The following is a 20,659-nucleotide window of genomic DNA, read 5'->3' on the forward strand; positions in this document are numbered from 1 at the left end:
TACACAAAAACAACTTTCACCAGCATTATCATGAGACTACCCTGTCTCTTTCCATCCCATACTGGCTGGTTTGCCCATGAATTCCTGTGGCTTTCTGATAAATGCAAACTTTATTAAATCCTGAAGAATTTCTTCTGGTAGTGATTCTTATCTGTGAGTATATCAATGAGTATGGCTGCTGGTATATATCCTCATGAGCATCTGGTATATATCGAGCACGGTGGGGATATGAAAACAATCCAAGATGATGCTCTTGCCTTCAGGACGCTGAGGTTACAGTTAAAAAAATGAGATTCACAAAACATGTGGTGTGCAAAACACCAAACTGCATGATCCCAAGGTGGCTGGCCTAGCTTCCTATGTGCCATCACAAGGTGCCACAAACTCAGTAGCATAAAGCACAATTTAAAAATATATATAATTTAAGGCTTCCCGGGTGGCGCAGTGGTTGAGAGTCTGCCTGCCGATACAGGGAACACGGGTTCGTGCCCCGGTCCAGGAGGATCCCACGTGCCGCGGAGCGGCTGGGCCCGTGAGCCATGGTCGCTGAGCCTGTGCGTCTGGAGCCTGTGCTCCGTGGCGGGAGAGGCCACAACAGTGAGAGGCCCATGTACCGCAAAAAAAAAAAAAAAAAAAAAAAAAAAAAAAATATATATATATATATATATACATAAAATTTTAAAAGTTTCACATTTCTGGAGGTCATAAGACTGAAATAGATCTTACACTGCTAAAATCAAAGTGTCAGCAGAGCTGTGTTTCTTCTGGAGGCTCTAGGGGAGAACTCATTTCTTGCCTTTTCCAGCTTCTAGAGGCTGCCCACGTGATTTGGCTTGTGGCCACATCACTCTGACCTCTGCTTCTCTCACCACATCTTTCTCTCTCTGCTTACACTGTCATATCAGCTTCTCTCACTCTGTCACTCCTGCCTCTCTTTTAAGGTCTTTTGTGATTACTGTACCTGGATAATCCACCTGGATAATCCAGGCGACTCTCCCCATCTCAAGATCCTTCACTTAATCACATCTGCAAAATCCCTTCTGCCATATAAGATAACACATTCACAGGTTCTGGGGATTGGGACATGGACATCTTTGGGTGGGCCACAGTCTGCCCTCTGGTCTCCAAAGATTCATGTCCATTCTGAGAGGAGAAGATGTACACAGAAGCACAGGTTAGAGAGTCAGAAAGATTTTAAAGATTCCATGCTACTGAATTCGAAGATGGTGGAAGAAGCCCATAAGTCAGTACAAGTGGGTGGCTTCTAGAAGAAGAAAAAGGCAAGAGAACAGAATCTCCCCCTAAAGCCTACAGAAGCCCTGCTGACATGCTGACTTTAACCCAGTGAAGACCATTTTGAATTTCTGACCTCTAGAACTGTAAGACTCGTGTTTTATTAAGCCACTAATTTTATGGTGATTTGTTAGGCAGCCATAGGAAATAAATACAGGGGACACAAGACTTTACACATAGGTAGGTTGGAACTGTTGAAAAATTCTTCTTGAAGGAGGCAGCACTCCAGCTGGGCCAAGAAAAGTGAGTAGGCTCTGATGGATGAAAAAGAAGATAATCCAGATAAAGAGTTAACAGAACTCTCTTCTACTGCATGAGAGTCTGTCCTGTTGATTTACTAGCTCTGTTCCCTTGGAGACGGATAAAGGTAGAATGTTAACTGTTTTACTAAGCAACCTGCTTATGCTAAGAATAAACTCTGATTGCTGAACTGCATCTGGACTGGGAAGAACAATAAATGAAGCAGAAATACATGATAAGAACATCATACTTTGGGTATTCTTAAGTGTGGTCACTTGTATCTGACAATATTCCTTGGGAGCTAGTGCCACCTATGGAGTGTCCAAAAGGTACTGGCTTCCAGGCCACAGCCATGTGAATGAGCTTGGAGACAGGCACTCCAGACCCAGCTAAGCCTTCAGATGACTGCATCCCTGCTGATGACTTCATTGCAACTCAGAGCCAGGACCACCCAGCTAAGCCACTTATGGATTCTTGACCTTCAGAAACTGTGTTTTGTTTTTTTTTTACATCTTTATTGGAGTATAATTGCTTTACAATGGTGTGTTAGTTTCTACTGTATAACAAAGTGAATCAGCTATACATATACATATGTTCCCATATCTCTTCCCTCTTGCGTCTCCCTCCCTCCCACCCTCCCTATCCCACCCCTCTAGGTGATCACAAAGCACCGAGCTGACTTCCCTGTGCTATGCGGCTGCTTCCCACTAGCTATCTATTTTACATTTGGTAGTGTATATGTCCATGGCACTCTCTCACTTTGTCACAGCTTACCCTTCCCCCTCCCCATATCCTCAAGTCCATTCTCTCGTAGGTCTGTGTCTTTATTCCTGTCTTACCCCTAGGTTCTTCATGACCTTTTTTTTTCTTAGATTCCATATATATGTGTTAGCATACAGTATTTGTCTTTCTCTTTCTGAATTACTTCACTCTGTATGACAGACTCTAGGTCCATCCACCTCACTACAAATAACTCAACTTCGTTTCTTTTTATGGCTTAGTAATATTCCATTGTATATATGTGCCAAATCTTCTTTATCCATTCATCCGATGATGGACACTTAGGTTGAGAAACTGTGATTTTTTTTTAACATCTTTATTGGAGTATAATTGCTTTACAATGGTGTTTTAGTTTCTGCTGTATAACAAAGTGAATCAGCTATACATATATCCCCATATCTCCTCCCTCTTGCGTCTCCCTCCCACCCTCCCTATCCCACCCCTCCAGGTGGTCAAAAAGCACCGAGCTGATCTCCCTGTGCTATGTGGCTGCTTCCCACTAGCTATCTATTTTACATTTGGTAGTGTATATAAGTCCATGCCACTCTCTCACTTCGTCCCAGCTTCCCCTTCCCCATGTCCTGAAGTCCATTCTCTACATCTGCGTCTTTATTCCTGCTAAATTTTGGGATAGTTTGTTATATGACAATAGATACATGATACAGGAAGGAAAGCTGATATATTCCACTTTAGACACACTGGGTTGGAGGTGATAATAGAAAGGTGAAGGAGTAGTCTTAGAGGCAAAAAGGGACTGGGACTCAGGAAAAGTGAGGAATGGCAGGTGGATTTTGGAAGTCCTTATGTAGCGATGGCAGTTCCTTCATTCATTCCAACAACGGGGACACCACTGGGCAATGGGAAGGACAGACATGGTCTCTGCCCCCATGAGGGCAGACTGACCTTTATCATTAATTATTGAAGCAGAAAGATCCTCATTTTGGTTTTGGACATATTAAATGTGAGGTGAGAGCTGAATAAATAATAGTAAAGGAGCTCTTCAAAGAAAGGAATATAGTAAAGAGAACAGAGAATTGAAGATACAGCCTTAGTGATAAAGGTTGGGAGGAAGAAGCAATACTGAACAAAAGAGTAAAGGGAGTTAGAAGAGAGAAGTCAGAAAAGTTCAGTGACACAGAAGTGGGTGAAGGGAGAGAGACCTTCAAGATGGCAGAGAAGTAAGACATGGAGATCACCTGCCTCCCCACAAATACACCAGAAATACATCTACATGTGGAACAACTCCTACAGAACACCTACTGAACGCTGGCAGAAGACCTCACACTTCCCAAAAGATATATATATAAATTTTTTCCTTTTTCTCTTTTTGTGAGTGTGTATGTGTATGATTCTTTGTGTGATTTTGTCTGTATAGCTTTGCTTTTACCATTTGTCCTAGCGTTCTGGTTTTTTTTTTTGTATAGTTTTTAGTGCTTGTTATCATTGTTGGATTTGTTTTTTTGTTTGTTTGTCTGGTTCTTTGTTTTTTTGTGGTACGTGGGCCTCTCACTGTTGTGGCCTCTCCCGTTGCAGAGCACAGGCTCGAGACGTGCAGGCTCAGCGGCCATGGCTCATGGGACTAGCCGCTCCGCGGCATGTGGGATCCTCCCGGACCGGGGCACAAACCCATGTCCCCTGCATCGGCAGGCGGACTCTCAAACACTGCGCCACCAGGGAAGCCCTGTTTTTCAGGTTTTTTTGTGGTATGCGGGCCTATCACTGCTGTGGCCTCTCCTATTGTGGAGCACAGGCTCCGGATGTGCAGGCTCGGTGGCCATGGCTCACGGGCCCAGCCGCTCTGCGGCATGTGGGATCTTCCCAGACCGGGGCATGAACCCGTGTCCCCTGCATCGGCAGGTGGACTCTCAACCACTGCGCCACCAGGGAAGCCCTGGATTTGTTTTTTGGTTTGGTTGCACTCTTCTTTCTTTCTTATTACTATTTAATTTTAAAATTTTTTAAATAATTTATTTTTATTTTTTATTTTAATAACTTTATTTTTTTCTTTCTTTCTTTTTTTCTCCCTTTCTTCTGAGCCGTGTGGCTGACAGCATCTTGGTGCTCCAGCCAGGTGTAAGGCCTGTGCCTCTGAGGTGGGAGAGCCGAGTTTAGGACACTGGTCCACCAGAGACTTCCCGTCTCCATGTAATATCGAACGGCAAAAGATCTCCGAGAGATCTCCATCTCAACGCTAAAACCCAGCTCCACTCAACAACCAGCAAGCTACAGTGCTGGACACCCTATGCCAAACAACTAGCAAGACCGGAACACAACCCCACCCATTAGCAGAGAGGCTGCCTAAAATCATAATAAGATCTCAGGTACCCTAAACACACTACTGGACGCAGTCCTGCCCACCAGAAAGACAATATCCAGCCTCATCCACCATAACACAGGCACCAATCCCCTCCACCAGGAAGCCTATACAACCCACTGAACCAACCTTACCCACTGGGGGCAGACATCGAAAACAATGGGAACTATGAACCTGCAGCCTACGAAAAGGAGACCCCCAAACACAGTAAGTTAAGCAAAATGAGAAGACAGAGAAACACACAGCAGATGAAGGAGTAAGGTAAAAACCCACCAGACCAAACAAATGAAGAGGAAACAGGCAGTCTACCTGAAAAAGAATTCAGAGTAATGATAGTAAAGATGATCCAAAATCTTGGAAATAGAATGGAGAAAATACAAGAAATGTTTAACAAGGACCTAGAAGAACTAAAGCAAACAAACAATGATGAACAACACAATGAATGAAATTTAAAATTCTCTAGAAGGAATAACTGAGGCAGAAAGGATAAGTGACCTGGAAGATGAAAGAGTGGAAATAACTACTGCAGAGCAGAATAAAGAAAAAAGAATGAAAAGAATTGAGGACAGGGCTTCCCTGGTGGCACAGTGGTTGAGAGTCCGCCTGCCGATGCAGGGGACATGGGTTCATGCCCCGGTCCGGGAGGATCCCACATGCCGCGGAGCGGCTGGGCCCGTGAGCCATGGCCACTGGGCCTGCACGTCCGGAGCCTGTGCTCCGCTAAGGGAGAGGCCACAACAGTGAGAGGCCTGCATACCAAAAAAAAAAAAAGAATTGAGGACAGTCTCAGAGACCTCCGGGACAACATCAAACACACCACCATTTGAATTATAGGGGTCCCAGAAGAAGAAAAGAAAAAGAAAGGGACTGAGAAAATACTTGAAGAGATTATAGTTGAAAACTTCCCTAATATGGGAAAGGAAGTAGTCAATCAAGTCCAGGAAGCACAGAGAATCCCATGCAGGACACATCCAAGGAGAAACATGCGAAGACACATATTAATCAAACTATCAAAAATTAACATCAAAGAAAAATATATTAAAAGCAGCAAGGGAAAAACAACAAATAACATACAAGGGAATCCCCATAAGGTTAACAGCTGATCTTTCAGCAGAAACTCTGCAAGCCAGAGGGAGTGGCAGGACATAGTTAAAGTGATGAAAGGGAAAAACCTACAACCAAGATTACTCTACCCAGCAAGGATCTCATTCAGATTCGACAGAGAAATTAAAACCTTTACAGACAAGCAAAAGCTAAGACAATTCATCACCACCAAACCAGCTTTACAACAAATGCTAAAGGAACTTCTCTAGGCAGGAAACACAAGAGAAGGAAAGGACCTAAAATAACAAACCCAAAACAATTAAGAAAATGGTAATATGAATATACATATCAATAACTACCTTAAATGTAAATGGATTAAATGCACCAACCAAAAGACATAGACTGGCTGAATGGATACAAAAATAAGACCCGTATATATGCTGTCTACAAGAGACTCACTTCAGACCTAGGGACACATACAGACTGAAAGTGAGGGGATGGAAAAAGATATTCCATGCAAATGAAAATCAAAAGAAAGCTGGAGTAGCAATTCTCACATCAGACAAAATAGACTTTAAACCAAAGACTATTACAAGAGACAAAGAAGGACACTACATAATGATCAAGGGATCAATCCAAGAAGAAGACATAACAATTGTAAACACTTATGCACCCAAATTAGGAGCACCTCAATACATAAGGCAACTGCTAACAGCCATAAAAGGGGAAATTGACAGTAACACAATCATAGAAGGGAACTTTAACACCCCACTTTCACCAATGGACAGATCACCCAAATCAATAGAATTGGTTCAAATCAATAGAATTAGAAATGAAAGCAGAAGTAACAACTGACACTGCAAAAATACAAAGGATCATGAGAGATTACTACAAGAAACTCTGTACCAATAAAATGGACAACCTGGAATAAATGGACAAATTCTTAGAAAAGCACAACCTCTGAGACTGAACCAGGAAGAAATAGAAAATATAAACAGACCAGTCACAAGCACTGAAGTTGAGACTGTGACTAAAAATCTTCCAACAAACAAAAGCCCAGGACCAGATGGCTTCACAGGCGAATTCTATCAAATATTTAAAGAAGAGCTAACACCTGTCCTTCTCAAACTCTTCCAAAATATAGCAGAGGGAGGAACACTCCCAAACTCATTCTATGAGGCCACCATCACCCTGATACCAAAACCAGACAAAGATGTCACAAAGAAAGAAAACTACAGGCCAATATCACTGATGAACATAGATGCAAAAATTCTCAGCAAAATACTAGCAAACAGAATTCAACAGCACATTAAAAGGATCATACACGATGATCAAGTGGGGTTTATCCCAGAAATGCAAGGATTCTTCAAAATACGCAAATCAATCAATGCGATAAACCATATTAACAAATTGAAGCACAAAAACTATACGATCATCTCAATAGATGCAGAAAAAACTTTCAACAAAATTCAACACTCATTTATGATAAATACCCACCAGAAAGTAGGCATACAGGGAACTTACCTCAACATAATAAATGCCATATATGACAAACCCACAGCCAACATCATTTTCAATGGTGAAAAACTGAAACCATTTCCTCTAAGATCAGGAACAAGACAAGATTGTCCACTCTCACCACTATTATTCAACATAGTTTTGTAAGTTTTAGCCACAGCAATCAGAGAAGAAAAAGAAATAAAAGGAATCCAAATCAGAAAAGAAGAAGTAAAACTGTCACTGTTTGCAGATGACATGATACTATACACAGAGAATCCTAAAGATGCTACCAGAAAACTACTAGAGCTAATCAATGAATTTGGTAAAGTAGCAGGATACAAAATTAATGCACATAAATCTCTAGCATTCCTATACACTAATGATGAAAAATCTGAAGGAGAAATTTAGGAAACACTCCAATTAACCACTGCAACAAAAAGAATAAAATACCTAGGAATAAACCTACCTAAGGAGACAAAAGACCTGTATGCAGAAAATTATAAGACACTGATGAAAGAAATTAAAGATGATACAAACAGATGGACAGATACACCATGTTCTTGGATTGGAAGAATCAACACTGTGAAAATGACTCTACTACACAAAGCAATCTACAGATTCAATGCAATCCCTATCAAACTACCACTGGCATTTTTCACAGAACTAGAACAAAAAATTTCGCAATTTGTATGGAGACACAAAAGACCCCAAATAGCCAAAGCAATCTTGAGAAAGAAAAATGGAGCTGGAGGAATCAGGCTCCCTGACTTCAGACTATACTACTTAAAGCTACAGTAATCAAGACAGTATGGTACTGGCACAAAAACAGGAATATAGATCAATGGAACAGGATAGAAAGCCCAGAGATAAGCCCATGCACATACTGTCACCTTATTTTTGATAAAGGAGGCAAGAATATACAATGGAGAAAAGACAGCCTCTTCAATAAGTGGTGCTGGGAAAACTGGACAGCTACATGTAAAAGAATGAAATTAGGACAGTCCCTAACACCATACACAAAAATAAACTCAAAATGGATTAAAGACCTAAATGTAAGGCCAGGCACTATAAAACTCTTCGAGGAAAACATAGGCAGGACACTCTATGACATAAATCACAGCATGATCCTTTTTGACCCACCTCCTAGAGAAATGGAAATAAAAACAAAAATAAACAAATGGGACCTAATGAAACTTCAAAGCTTTTGCACAGCAAAGGAAACCATAAACAAGACCAAAAGAATGGGAGAAAATATTTGCAAATGAAGCAACTGACAAAGGATTAATCTCCAAGATTTACAAGCAGTTCACACAGCTCAATACCAAAAAAACAAACAACCCAATCCAAAAATGGGCAGAAGACCTAAACAGACATTTCCCCCAAGAAGATATACAGATTGCCAACAAACACATGAAAGAATGCTCAACATCATTAATCACTGGAGAAATGCAAATCAAAACTACAATGAGATATCATCTCACACCAGTCAGAATGGCCATCATCAGAAAGTCTAGAAACAATAAATGCTGGAGAGGGTGTGGAGAAAAGGGAACACTCTTGCACTGCTGGTGGGAATGTAAATTGATACAGCCACTATGGAGAACAGTATGGAGGTTCCTTAAAAACCTACAAACAGAACTACCATGCGACCCAGCAATCCCACTACTGGGCATATACCCTGAGAAAACCATAATTCAAAAAGAGTCATGTACCAAAATGTTCATTGCAGCTCTATTTACAATAGCCAGGACATGGAGGCAACCTAGGTGTCCATCATTGGATGAATGTATAGAGAAGATGTGGCACATGTATACAATGCAATATTACTCAGCCATAAAAAGAAACGAAATTGAGATATTTGTAGTGAGGTCGATGGACCTAGAGACTGTCATACAGAGTGAAGTAAGTCAGAAAGAGAAAAACAAATACCATATGCTAACACATATATATGGAATCTAAGAAAAAAAAAAGGTCATTAAGAACCTAGGGGTAAGATGGGAATAAAGACACAGACCTAATAGAGAATGGACTTGAGGATATGGGGAGGGGGAAGGGTAAGCTGTGACAAAGTGAGAGAGTGCCATGGACATATATATACTACCAAACGTAAAATAGCTAGCTAGTGGGAAGCAGCTGCATAGCACAGGGAGATCAGCTTGGTGGTTTGTGACCACCTAGAGGGGTGGGATAGGGAAGGTGGGAGGGAGGGAGACACAAGAGGGAAGATATATGGGAACATATGTTATGTACAACTGATTCATTTTGTTATAAAGCAGAAACTAACACACCATTGTAAAGCAATTATACTCCAATAAAGATGTAAAAAAAAAAAAGAAGCGGGTGAAGGAAAGAAAGGCAGTGGGTCCTTTTCCCAGGATCTCATGAGGACACTCAGTGTGCAGTTCAGTCCATGTTTAGGGCTGCTGTCCAGCTTCTTAGTTGTCTATTTCTTTTTTCTAATAGAAACTGGGATATTGATTCCATGTCACTGAGAGAGGAAATAAATTTTAAAGCCATTAAAGTTGAAACTTTTTCAGTTTCATTTTTACAAGGAGAGAGCTAACAGAGAAAGAGGTTAAAAGTAGTCATTCCAGGGTGTCCCTTACAATTGCATGAGCATATCTGGTATCATCTGAGAGGTGGTGAGCTATCTTCCTGCCTTGAAGGATCCTTCCATTAGCCCATCACTGAGCCCCAAATCCACCAGTTGAGACCCATTCCTTTGGTTTTCAAATTCTTTGGACCACATCAGGAAATAACATGTCAACACATGTGGACCTTAGCTGAAAGTTCAAAAAATAGGAAAGTGAATGTTATTTTTCCTACCTTTTTCAATTGTCTTGGTTAGAGTCTTCACTTGATCTTGTAACTTTTTAATCACTCTGTCCTTCATGTCTAACACTTCTTCAAGATCCTACAGAAATCAAAAGAAACAAGGACATGAGCTCAGAAGCATCTTAACCTATTTATTTTTATTTTATATATATATATATATATATATATACACACACACACACACATATATATATATATATATATATATATATTGTGGCTGTGCTGGGTCTTCGTTTCTGTGCGAGGGCTTTCTCTAGTTGCGGCAAGCCGGGGCCACTCTTCATTGTGGTGCGTGGGCTTCTCACTATCATGGCCTCTCTTATTGTGGAGCACAGGCTCCAGATGCGCAGGCTCAGTAGTTGTGGCTCATGGGTCTAGTTCCTCCGCGGCATGTGGGAACTTCCTGGACCGGGGCACGAACCTGTGTCCCCTGCATCAGCAGGCGGACTCTCAACCACTGCGCCACCAGGGAAGCCCCTACCTTATCATGTTTTTCTTGTGAGATAGGAAATGGGGGACCCTGACGACAGGGAGCAGGGCCCGTGGACATGTGTAGGCTGACCAACGCCTGGGTGAGCCCTCCCCTGGTCATGGTCTTGGAGGTTGCCAGGCCAGGAAGCGGCCTGTGAGCATCCATCTCCCAGGAAAGCACCCAATCTGCTACTTTGGTGCTTCTCATTCTTGTGGGTTTCACACACCAATAAAATTTCAAAAGAACTGCCGGAAGCTGACAGAGTTGCCAAATATCATTTTGACAAGGGCATTGACAATCTGATGAAGATTTTCACAAGTTAAAAAGTTAGTCATCTACTATCATGACCATTGCATAGAAGAACATTTTGACTCTGAAAACTGCAGGAAGGGCACACCCCCCAGAAGCAAGCAGAGGCCTTTGTTGAGGTAAGCTCTGCTCAGAGGTCACACATCAGCCTACCACCCTCAAGGTGCTCTGGGCCAGGGCGTCATCATCTCAGATGGGTGCCGTCGATGGGACAGTGCTCAGGTCCTCACCACCCATCCTCTCTCAGCCCTTGTCAATCCCCAGGCTCCCCTGAGGCAGCTGTAACCTCAGAGACCACCTGTCTTTTGAGATAAGGAAACAGACTGCTCTGGTGGGAGGCAGATGCTGCTCATTGGATGCTTTAGGTGGCCTGACCCCCTTCAGTGATGCCTGCATATGCAGGCATCGCTTATCAACAAATGACAAAACTCCTCACCGTGTGCTCCACAGTTAGGTAAGATGCTTCCTGCCGGAAACTACTCTTGACTTCACTTTCAGTTTCAAATTGTTTCCTCAGGTGCTTGCTGGCCTCCTGCATTTCATGAATCTTATCCATCAGCTTCTCTTTCTCTTTGGTATGCATTTCATTTGGGGCTTCTATGGTTCTGAGAAAAGGATTAGGAAATTTTGGTATCAGTTTGACCGTCATGGAAATGTCTCTCATTGTCATAGCAAGCAGTGATATTTCCAAAGATGGCAAAATACTTTGGCCACTTTATGTGTAAAGCAGGTGGTACCTGAATAGGGGAGTGCTCAAAGTGGGAGGAAGAGATCAGGGTTCATGGGGTATAAAAGTCCACGTCTGCTCCAGTCTCCTTAACCTGATAAGAAGTTCTTGTCCCCACCTGCCTACACCCTTTGACTGCTCCCACAGGACATCCATACCCACTTACACTCTTATGACCAAAAGCTCGCTAATTATCTCCTTTGTGAAAAGAATGGGAACAGGTACTCCAAAACCCAGCGATCAGACAGAGAAGAAAAACCCATCCAAAGAGTTCCAAAATGGTGCTCACCACTTTCTACTGTTTTGGGCCCTCATTTTGCCCCAATCCTACCAAAGAAGTCACATGATGAAAAATGCTCCCTGGGACATAGAGTGTCCATTTACTGTTCTTAAAATCAAGTATCTCAAGGATTTTTAAATTGGAATGGAACACTGATGACAAATTTGACATCTATTCCTCTGATGATTTAACTAATGATATGGGAGTCAACTTTAATCTGATGAGGATGACTTAGAAATGACTGTGAATAAAATTCACAGTGACGAAGTCAGGGTAACTGACTTTTCTGAAGATTATAAAGTTTTACAAAATATTTTGACCATACAAAACTGCAATCTAATCTAAGTTATAAAAACTATTATTTGTTATAAGCAATGTTTTGTGGTATGGAAAAACACTAGGATGTAAAATGGTACCTTACTAATGAGTGTGAAACTCTAAAACTGTAATTCCAACTTGAGTTACGTATAAATAAGTAAATCTATATTTTATTACAAAAGCATTGAATTAAAATAGCTTCAAAAACATTTTTAGAAAAGGGAACCCTCTTGCACTGCTGGTGGGAATGCAAATTGATACAGCCACTATGGAGAACAGTATGGAGGTTCCTTAAAAAACTAAAAATAGAACTACCATACGACCCAGCAATCCCACTACTGGGAATATACCCTGAGAAAACCAAAATTCAAAAAGAGACATGTACCAAAATGTTCATTGCAGCACTATTTACAATAACCAGGACATGGAAGCAACCTAAGGGCATTGACAATCTGATGGACACCTAAGTGTCCATCGACAGATGAATGGATAAAAAAGATGTGGCACATATATACAATGGAATATTACTCAGCCATAAAAGAAACAAAATTGAGTTATTTGTAGTGAGGTGGATGGACCTAGAGTCTGTCATACAGAGTGAAGTCAGTCAGAAAGAGAAAAACAAATACCGTATGCTAACACATATATATGGAATCTAAAAAAAAAAATGGTTCTGACGAACCTAGGGGCAGGACAGGAATAAAGACACAGATGTAGAGAATGGACTTGAGGACATGAGGAGGGGGAAGGGTAAGCTGGGACGAAGTGAGAGAGTGGCATGGACATATATACACTACTGTATGTAAAATAGATAGCTAGTGGGAAGCAGCTGCATAGCACAGGGAGATCAGCTCAGTGCCTTGCGACCACCTAGAGGGGTGGGATCAGGAGGGTGGGAGGCAGACCCAAGAGGGAGGGGATATGGGGATATACATATGCACATAGCTGATTCACTTTGTTATACAGCAGAAACTAACACACCATTGTAAAGCAATTATACTCCAATAAAGATGCTAAAAAAAAAAAACCCCAAAAACAAAAAACCCCACCATTTTTAAAAAAGTATCTCAACAAGCTGGTGGCACAACATTTTCCTCACAAGGCTCTACCAGGCCCTCTGTTGGTCAGGATTTAATTTGGGGGGGTTTATCGATGAAGATTCTCTATCAACATGGATTTTAAGCCTTACCCTAAGTGGTCTGCTGAGAGAGAAACTGTTCTCTTTCACATGATCTTATGTTATCAATTTTTTCTGAAGAGATAATTCATGCGTATGGCATGATGTTCTAAGGGTATAAAAGTCTACACAGTGAAAAATAAGTCTCCTCCCTCCCCTATGCACCAGCCACCCAGTTACCCTCCCTGCAGGCAACCAATGTTTTGTTTCATTTCTCATACACTCTCCCAGAGAAGGGTGTGTGTGTGTGTACACATGTATTTCTTTTCTTCACACTTGAATGCTAACAAATTATATATCTTAATTAACACCTTGCTTTTTTGGTTTAATAACCTTTCTTTGGTATCACCCACAATTTCAGAAAAGAAAAGCATTACATGAACGTGAACCTGAGGTACATGCACGATGATACTTACTTTCTTTGCGTTCCTTCATCTTCCTGATTGTGATTCAACTGATTACACAACTCTTCTAGTTTTCCTATAATGAGAAGAACTATCAGTCCTTTGGTGGTCATGTCACTGCATTCTGATTTGGGTTTGGTCATATTTTCATATTTTCAGTTATCAGGGGTTCTAAACTGTACCCAGCTACAGATTAGGTTTTATGTGGTCTGAACAGTGTTTAAAAACTTTTCAAGCCATTATTTAAAAATTGTGATATTTCAGGGCTTCCCTGGTGGCGCAGTGGTTAAGAGTCCGCCTGCCGATGCAGGGGACATGGGTTTGTGTCCCCGTCCAGGAGGATCCCACATGCCGCGGAGCAGCTGGGCCTGTGAGCCATGGCCGCTGAGCCTGCGCGTCCGGAGCCTGTGCTCTGCAATGGGAGAGGCCACAACAGTGAGAGGCCCGCATACCGCAAAAAAAAAAAAAAAGTGGTATTTCACATAAAAACCTGGATTTCTGGTTTTTCTTTAAAAATAGGAATATCAAGTAATACTGGGGCCCAAATTCTTACTTGCTAACAATCAATGGACCCTGGAGGCAGCTGCCGCCTTTAAATGCCTATGAACCTTGATGTACTGTCCACCCAGCCCATTTCTCACATTTATGTCACCTGCCTGGCTCCACGGAGAATCAGTCTGATGATGATTTTTTGGTCATTTCCTGGATACAGGAAACCATTCTCTAAAAGCAGCGTCATGGTTTCAGTTACCTTGCATGTTTTCAGCTTGTTCATTCAGGCGGATTTCAAGATCTTGCTTCTCTTTCTGCAGTTCTGCAATTTGCTGTTTGAAGTCTGGGATCATCTTTAGAGAAGAATTAGAAATATTAGAATACTTTCACGTATAAACTTTAAAATCTCAGAGCTGCTCAGAAGCAAACTAAACTGTCTAGGTCATTAACCCCATGGAACATACGTCTAGTATAGTTGTGTAAGAGGGTTAGCCAAAGCATAGACTGGATTGATGGAATGTTGGGTTTTTTTTTTTTTACCTCAAGACCTATATAGTCACAAGAAATACCAGCATGCTCAGGGTGAGCGGTTCTCACATAGCTACAACCCTCCACATCTCCAAGGTCTCCTGGAGAGAAGGAAGTGTACATCTGGGAGGGCATACGGGAATTCTCTGCTGAGTTGAGGGAGGGATGATGTGACGAAATGGCAGCCAGTCTCTTTGGTCCAGGCCCAGAGACATTATCTCTTCATCTAGAAACATCTCAAAGGGGTCCTACCGTGCCCTCTGAATTCCAGGCTGTGCACGGCTCTGTTAGCAGAGGTCTGGAATGATCCAACATGTTTCATAATCCTCTGTCTTTGTCTAGCTAATATTTGTTTAAATGTCCATCATTTCCACCCCTAGTCACATACGGAGAGTTTTTCTATTGTGCAAGTTTATGAAAACACCCGTGCCTCTGAAGTCCAAATGAAAAATACTTGTTTGACTGTGCAATTGGATTTCACTGCAAATTCCTCATTAAAGCATCACCCAAGGAATAAACAAAGATGTGCAGGTCCTTAACTACCGTTCCATACGTCCGCTGTGCCCAGGGTCACATATGCTCACGTGTTGACACAGCACTGAGATTTCCTAATGCTTCCAGGCTATAGGGGGAGGAGGAGGAACCAGTAAAGAAGTAGAGAAGCAGCAGCCAGCGAGGCGGGATGAGAAGCCTGGGAGACCACAGTGTCCTGGAAGCCAGCAGAACAGAGGAGGGAGAGGGAGTCATTAACATCACCAAGTGCTGCTGAGAGACTAAGGGTGGAAAGGAACCCTCTGTGCTCAGCCCTGTGCAGGCAGATTCAGTTAGTGGGAGAGGCAGCCCACAGAATGGGGTGGCCACAGAGTAAACGGGAGGTGAGTGGAGAAATCACAGCCAGGTGGCATGGAGAAGTATGGCCAAGTCCCCCAGAGAAATGGGGTGGTGGCTGCAAGGGGTGTGGGGTTAAGAAAGGATTGTTTTTGTTGAGAAGGTTCCTAAGGTATTTCTTCATGCCAATAGATATGACTGAGAAGAAAGGATGAGACAAATGACCGTGGGGAAGAACAGGCATCACAGAAGAAGGAAGCTGTTGAAACAGTGAGATGAGGGGCATGAGCAGGGCGACTGACCTTCTGAATGCACACCCCTCTCAAGAGGTACCTTTTTACCTTAATGCTTTTTGTTACTTGCGAAGGGGTTAGGGCTAGATTTAAAATGGATAGATTTAAGAGCACACACATCACAGAATTTGGACCTATCCTATGGTAAACCCTCTTAAAATGCTTTCCAGCCTGGGGTAATTTTATAGTTTTATCTTCTGAACCAGCTATTTCACTCCTGGGAAATGTAATCTGTTTTACAGCTGAGACACCGAATTTTATTCCACTAATGCATAATATCTCCGGAATAACGGCCACGACTGGGGCCCGTGGCTGAGACCATACCATGTTTTCTGATGTTAGCCTGGTAACTTCATGACGGATACTTTCATTGATGTCATTCTCTTCTCTAAATAATTTCTGAAGGTGGTTGATTTCCTGACTTAGATGCACCACTTTGAAGTTCAGAGCTTCAATCTCCTTTTCATAGCAATCCTTCTGGGACTGGAGATGGCTCTCCAAAATGCTGTTAGAGGAGGGGTCAAGAAGTTAACTGCAGTCTTTCTTCTGCTGATGACTCAGAGTGTGTACTTCTGCAGCAGTTATGAAAACCCACAATTAAGAGCCAGGCGCTAAGCACATAAAGTTTACTTGTGTACACAAGGTTACAAGCCATGGAATTAGGAACATATAATTATAAACTCCTTCTAGCTGGTTAGGAAGTGTTATGTGGTGTTAACATGCAGTTAGTGATAAGAAATTTTATTTTGGACATTATTAAAATTATATTTTTACTCTAATAATTAAAAAAATATGTTCTGTGTGATGCAACAATGATAAAGATACACGTTATGATACATTTTCCAAAACCCATAGAAGTGTACAACACCAAGAGTAAACCCTAGGGTAAACTATTGACTCTGGGTGATAATGATGTGTCAGCGTAGGTTCACCGGTTTTAAAAGATGTACCCTCTGGTGAGAGATGTTGATAATGGCTGTGCGTGTGTAGGGGTAGGATGTATATGAGAAACCTCTGTACTTTCTGTTCGGTTTGCTGTGAACCTAAAACTGCTCTAAAAATAGTTTACTAATTTTTAAAAAAGCAAACGCCTTAAATTTAAACATATCTATAAGGACTTCCCTGGTGGCACAGTGGTTAAGAATCCACCTGCCAATGCAGGGGACACGGGTTTGAGCCCTGGTCCGGGAAGATCCCACATGCCACGGAGCAACTAAGCCCGTACACCACAACTACTGAGGTCACGTGCCCCAACTACTGAAGCCCGCGTGCCTAGAACCCATGCTCCGTAACAAGAGAAGCCACCGCCATGAGAAGCCCACGCACCGCAATGAAGAGTAGCCCCCCCTCACCACAACTAGAGAAAGCCTGCGCACAGCAACGAAGACCCAACACAGCCAAAAATAAAATAAATACATAAATAAATAAACATATTTATATATCTATAGCAACACTGGCTAACTTATTTGATATAGTCAGTTTTCACTGTATAGGTTATGGGTTTTATTACTTGGCCAGTTATCCCACAAAGAGATTGTTCTTCATTATTAAACTAATTTACTCAATCTTCAAAGAAATATTTCCAGGGACTATTAGACCATTCTACTGTAAGGAATTTATTTTGTCTATCAAATCTATGAAAGATAAACTTTTGAGTTTCCAATAGTACATTATCTCTGAAAAATCACAAAGAACCTGAGGGAAATTTCTCACCGTGTTGCTTTCTTTAGTCCTTCATAAGCAAACCAAAGTTCTCCATCCTCATTTAAATGTTCCAAATCTTCCGGAGAGAGCCTGCAACATGAGGAGGGTAAGAAAATCATCTTTCATGTGTTACCTTTTTTTGAATGCTTGGTAATGCAAAAATGATTACCTGCTTCTTACATCTTCAGTGTTGTAGCTCTCAAGAAGTTGTTTGGTGATTTCTGACATCTTTTCTGAGAGAAAAAGGCAGAACTGGTATAAATTACACTTTTTCCTAATTTCACTTTTCCCATTTCCTTTTTAAGGACCCAGTTCTCTAGCCCTTCAGACTCTCCAGCTAACCATCTCATCAGCTGACTAACCTACCAGCTATTCAACCAACCAACTAACTAACCAGCCTCAGACCAATCAAAGGACACACTGCCTTAACACTGACACCTATGATAAATTCAGCCCGCACCCCAATGGACTCAGTGACTCATATTTTCGTACCTCTCATTTCCCGTTTCTGGGACTGCACATGTTTTTCCACGTCTATCTTCTGTGTCTGAAGTAGCTCTATCTCCTTTTCAAACTCAGAGACTGTCTGAATCCCAGCAATGATGGAACCAGGTGAAGAAAAAACAGCTATCGTGATTTACATCAGACAAAGGGAACACTATTACTGTATTATTTATCTATGCAAGTTGTCCTAACTGCAGTTTCTCAGTTAAAATCTTGTTAAACCATCACTGCCCATAAAGCTTGGCCTTAAAACCTTGTTTAACTATCTAAAATACTGTGCTTCCCAGATGTACTTGGTTGTAGCAATAGAATTAGCTTCCCTACTATAAAAAGGGAAAAAATAAGTACTTACTACAAGCTTGGGGAGGGGAGGGAGAGGGGAAGGAGCTGCGAGAAGTCAAGCACAGGGGCTAAGCTCTCTCTCACTGTATGATGAAATCTTGGATGCAAGGAAGTGGGCAAAGTCAAGGGTCTGGGCTCCAGCTACGTTTAGATGTGGCCCAGTGGCAGGGGCAGGGCATGCTCTGGAGGTCTGGGAGTTGGCAGTGAGGGCATGACCCGGGTCCAAGAGGGGCAGCTCTGGTTGTGGGGAAGAGGCTGTATTCTGCCTCTATTCACCTGTGAGCTCAGGTTTGTGCTTTTGCAGCTATGGGAGCTGTTCAGAGGTGAATAACCCTTCCTGGATATTTTCTCAGTTAGCCTAAGTGTTTTAAAGGTTAAAGCTCTTGTTTCCACAGGGGGTGAAAAGGCAGATCAAGTTGGCATTTACTGATCATTTTACATACACGACCTCATCCTTGTAACAGGCCTATAAGGTGAGTAGAATGACCTTTTATAGATCAGAAAACTGAAGCTGCATAAGCGTTACACGGCACGTTCAGGGTCACATGGACAGTTGACAGGGGACCCAGGACTATCCACCCTCAAGCCCAACTCTTGGTAATGTTTCAGTAAATGTTCCAAGTCATATCTGTATTTACTTACCGGCTTATTATAACATGTATCATGATGAAAATGGGTTTATTTTCTTTGAAAATCAGACTAATCTCCTTAATATACCACATTGGAGAGTGTGGATCATAGTTTTAGCTACCAAAGAGGAAACGAGTGACAAATATTGGTGCCGTACTCCAAGGGCAGCCACATGATTTCCCAAGATATAGACTGCAGCCAGATGACGTGACTCCCAGATTGACATCAGTCTTATGTGGCTGCTAAGAATGTAGGACTCATAGGCATATGTGGTCCTTCCAGATTCCACAGTCCAATCTACTACTTTCAAAGAATAGGAAACTAGGGCCCAGAGAATACTGGCAGTTCTGCTAAGAAATTCAGAGGCAACCCAGGTATGATTCCATGAGAAATCTCCTAAACTATGCACAGGTACTCCTTGATGATTACAGAGGATATTTGTGTAATCATAACAATTATTCTACTAACATGTGTCTCACATATCTAGTGGAAGCTTAAAAGCTTTCCAACCTTACAATAAAATGGTCTGCCTTAAAGAATGGAGGGACAAACAGGTTTGTATTTTCCAATGGGGAAGGAATTTAGTTAAACCTTGATCGTCCAGGCATGGACCACTGCTTGTGTAGATTATCTGATAACACTTTTAAATGGAAGATTCTGATATGGTCATTTAATTTTAATACCGGTATTAACAGATATACAACGTGATGGATTATATAACAGGGGTTCACATCAATTTATAATTTAATATGGAAGTATTCTCTGGGTCAACATACTTGAACTTTATGTAAATGTAATTTTTACAAAGTTAGAAAGCTGACTTTTAAAACATAAAAAAACAGTATTGCTAAGTCAAAGGCAGCGGTGGGGTTTATACTTGGAAGGATTGGAGGAACTGGGGTCCTTTGGCTTTCTGCCCTCACATGGGTACTGTCAGCTGACCCTGCAGGGATGTGGAGTTCCTCCCTCTCATGCAGGTCAGAGGAGTCAGCCAAAGAGCTTGTGGGGGAGTGAGCAGCTCCTACCTTTGCCTGCTTGCTCAGCCGGGCCACCTCCCCTTTCAGGCCATCAGAGGTGGCCCGCTCTCCCTCCAGCTGATGCTGCAGTTGCATTTTCTCATCTCTGAGAGCTTCCATTTCTTCTTTCAAAAACCGGATCTGCTTCTCATAGTCTTGCATTTTCAGTTCAAAACTTTTTTCAAGAAGTCTAAGCAGCAAAAGAAAATTTTGAACCGTCTCTAAAGGCTTTTACCCTGAAGTAGAACTACAGATCATTTGGAAAATCAGAGGCTTTTCCTTCAGAAAGGAAGAGCCAAGTTAAGACCTATTGTGAGGACAATGGTCTTCTGTTTAGCAGACTGCTTTCTGTCCCCTTAGGTTAAGGCAGCTTCTTACACCTTCTGATCAGAGAAGTGTGGCTCTACAGGGGTCACTCCGAGGACGCACAGGAGAGGGAGGCTAAATGTAAAGACTCAATGCTTGCTGGGGGTCGTGTATCCCCCAAGCCGCCCTGGTTCCCCGTGGTCCCCTAAAGGGGCCACTTCACTCAGAAAAGACCGTGGCACATTCTGCTAAGTCCTGTACCCTGCCTCGAACCAAGGATCCTTGGAGCAGTTTGGCTTAGTCCTAAACAAGTTAATACTTAG

At 42.1% G+C, this 20,659-nt stretch overlaps 1 protein-coding gene across 1 annotated transcript in view; it reads right to left on the reverse strand.

Annotated features, from left to right (window-relative positions):
* The window catches only part of MYO5C (myosin VC), a 110,483-nt gene that overhangs the window by 21,169 nt on the left and 68,655 nt on the right, over positions 1-20,659 (reverse strand). The window contains exons 25-33 of the mRNA XM_082618869.1: positions 20,040-20,220; positions 18,031-18,124; positions 17,708-17,771; positions 17,548-17,628; positions 16,159-16,339; positions 14,445-14,538; positions 13,706-13,769; positions 11,224-11,392; positions 9,998-10,085 (exon numbers count right to left, since the gene is read on the reverse strand). Of these exons, the coding sequence (XP_082474995.1) occupies positions 9,998-10,085; positions 11,224-11,392; positions 13,706-13,769; positions 14,445-14,538; positions 16,159-16,339; positions 17,548-17,628; positions 17,708-17,771; positions 18,031-18,124; positions 20,040-20,220 (1,016 nt within the window). The remainder of the gene's footprint in view (positions 1-9,997; positions 10,086-11,223; positions 11,393-13,705; positions 13,770-14,444; positions 14,539-16,158; positions 16,340-17,547; positions 17,629-17,707; positions 17,772-18,030; positions 18,125-20,039; positions 20,221-20,659) is intronic.

The sequence above is a fragment of the Mesoplodon mirus genome (genome assembly GCF_964341445.2).
Source record: "Mesoplodon mirus genome assembly, chromosome: 4".
Classification (NCBI taxonomy): Eukaryota; Metazoa; Chordata; class Mammalia; order Artiodactyla; family Ziphiidae; genus Mesoplodon; species Mesoplodon mirus.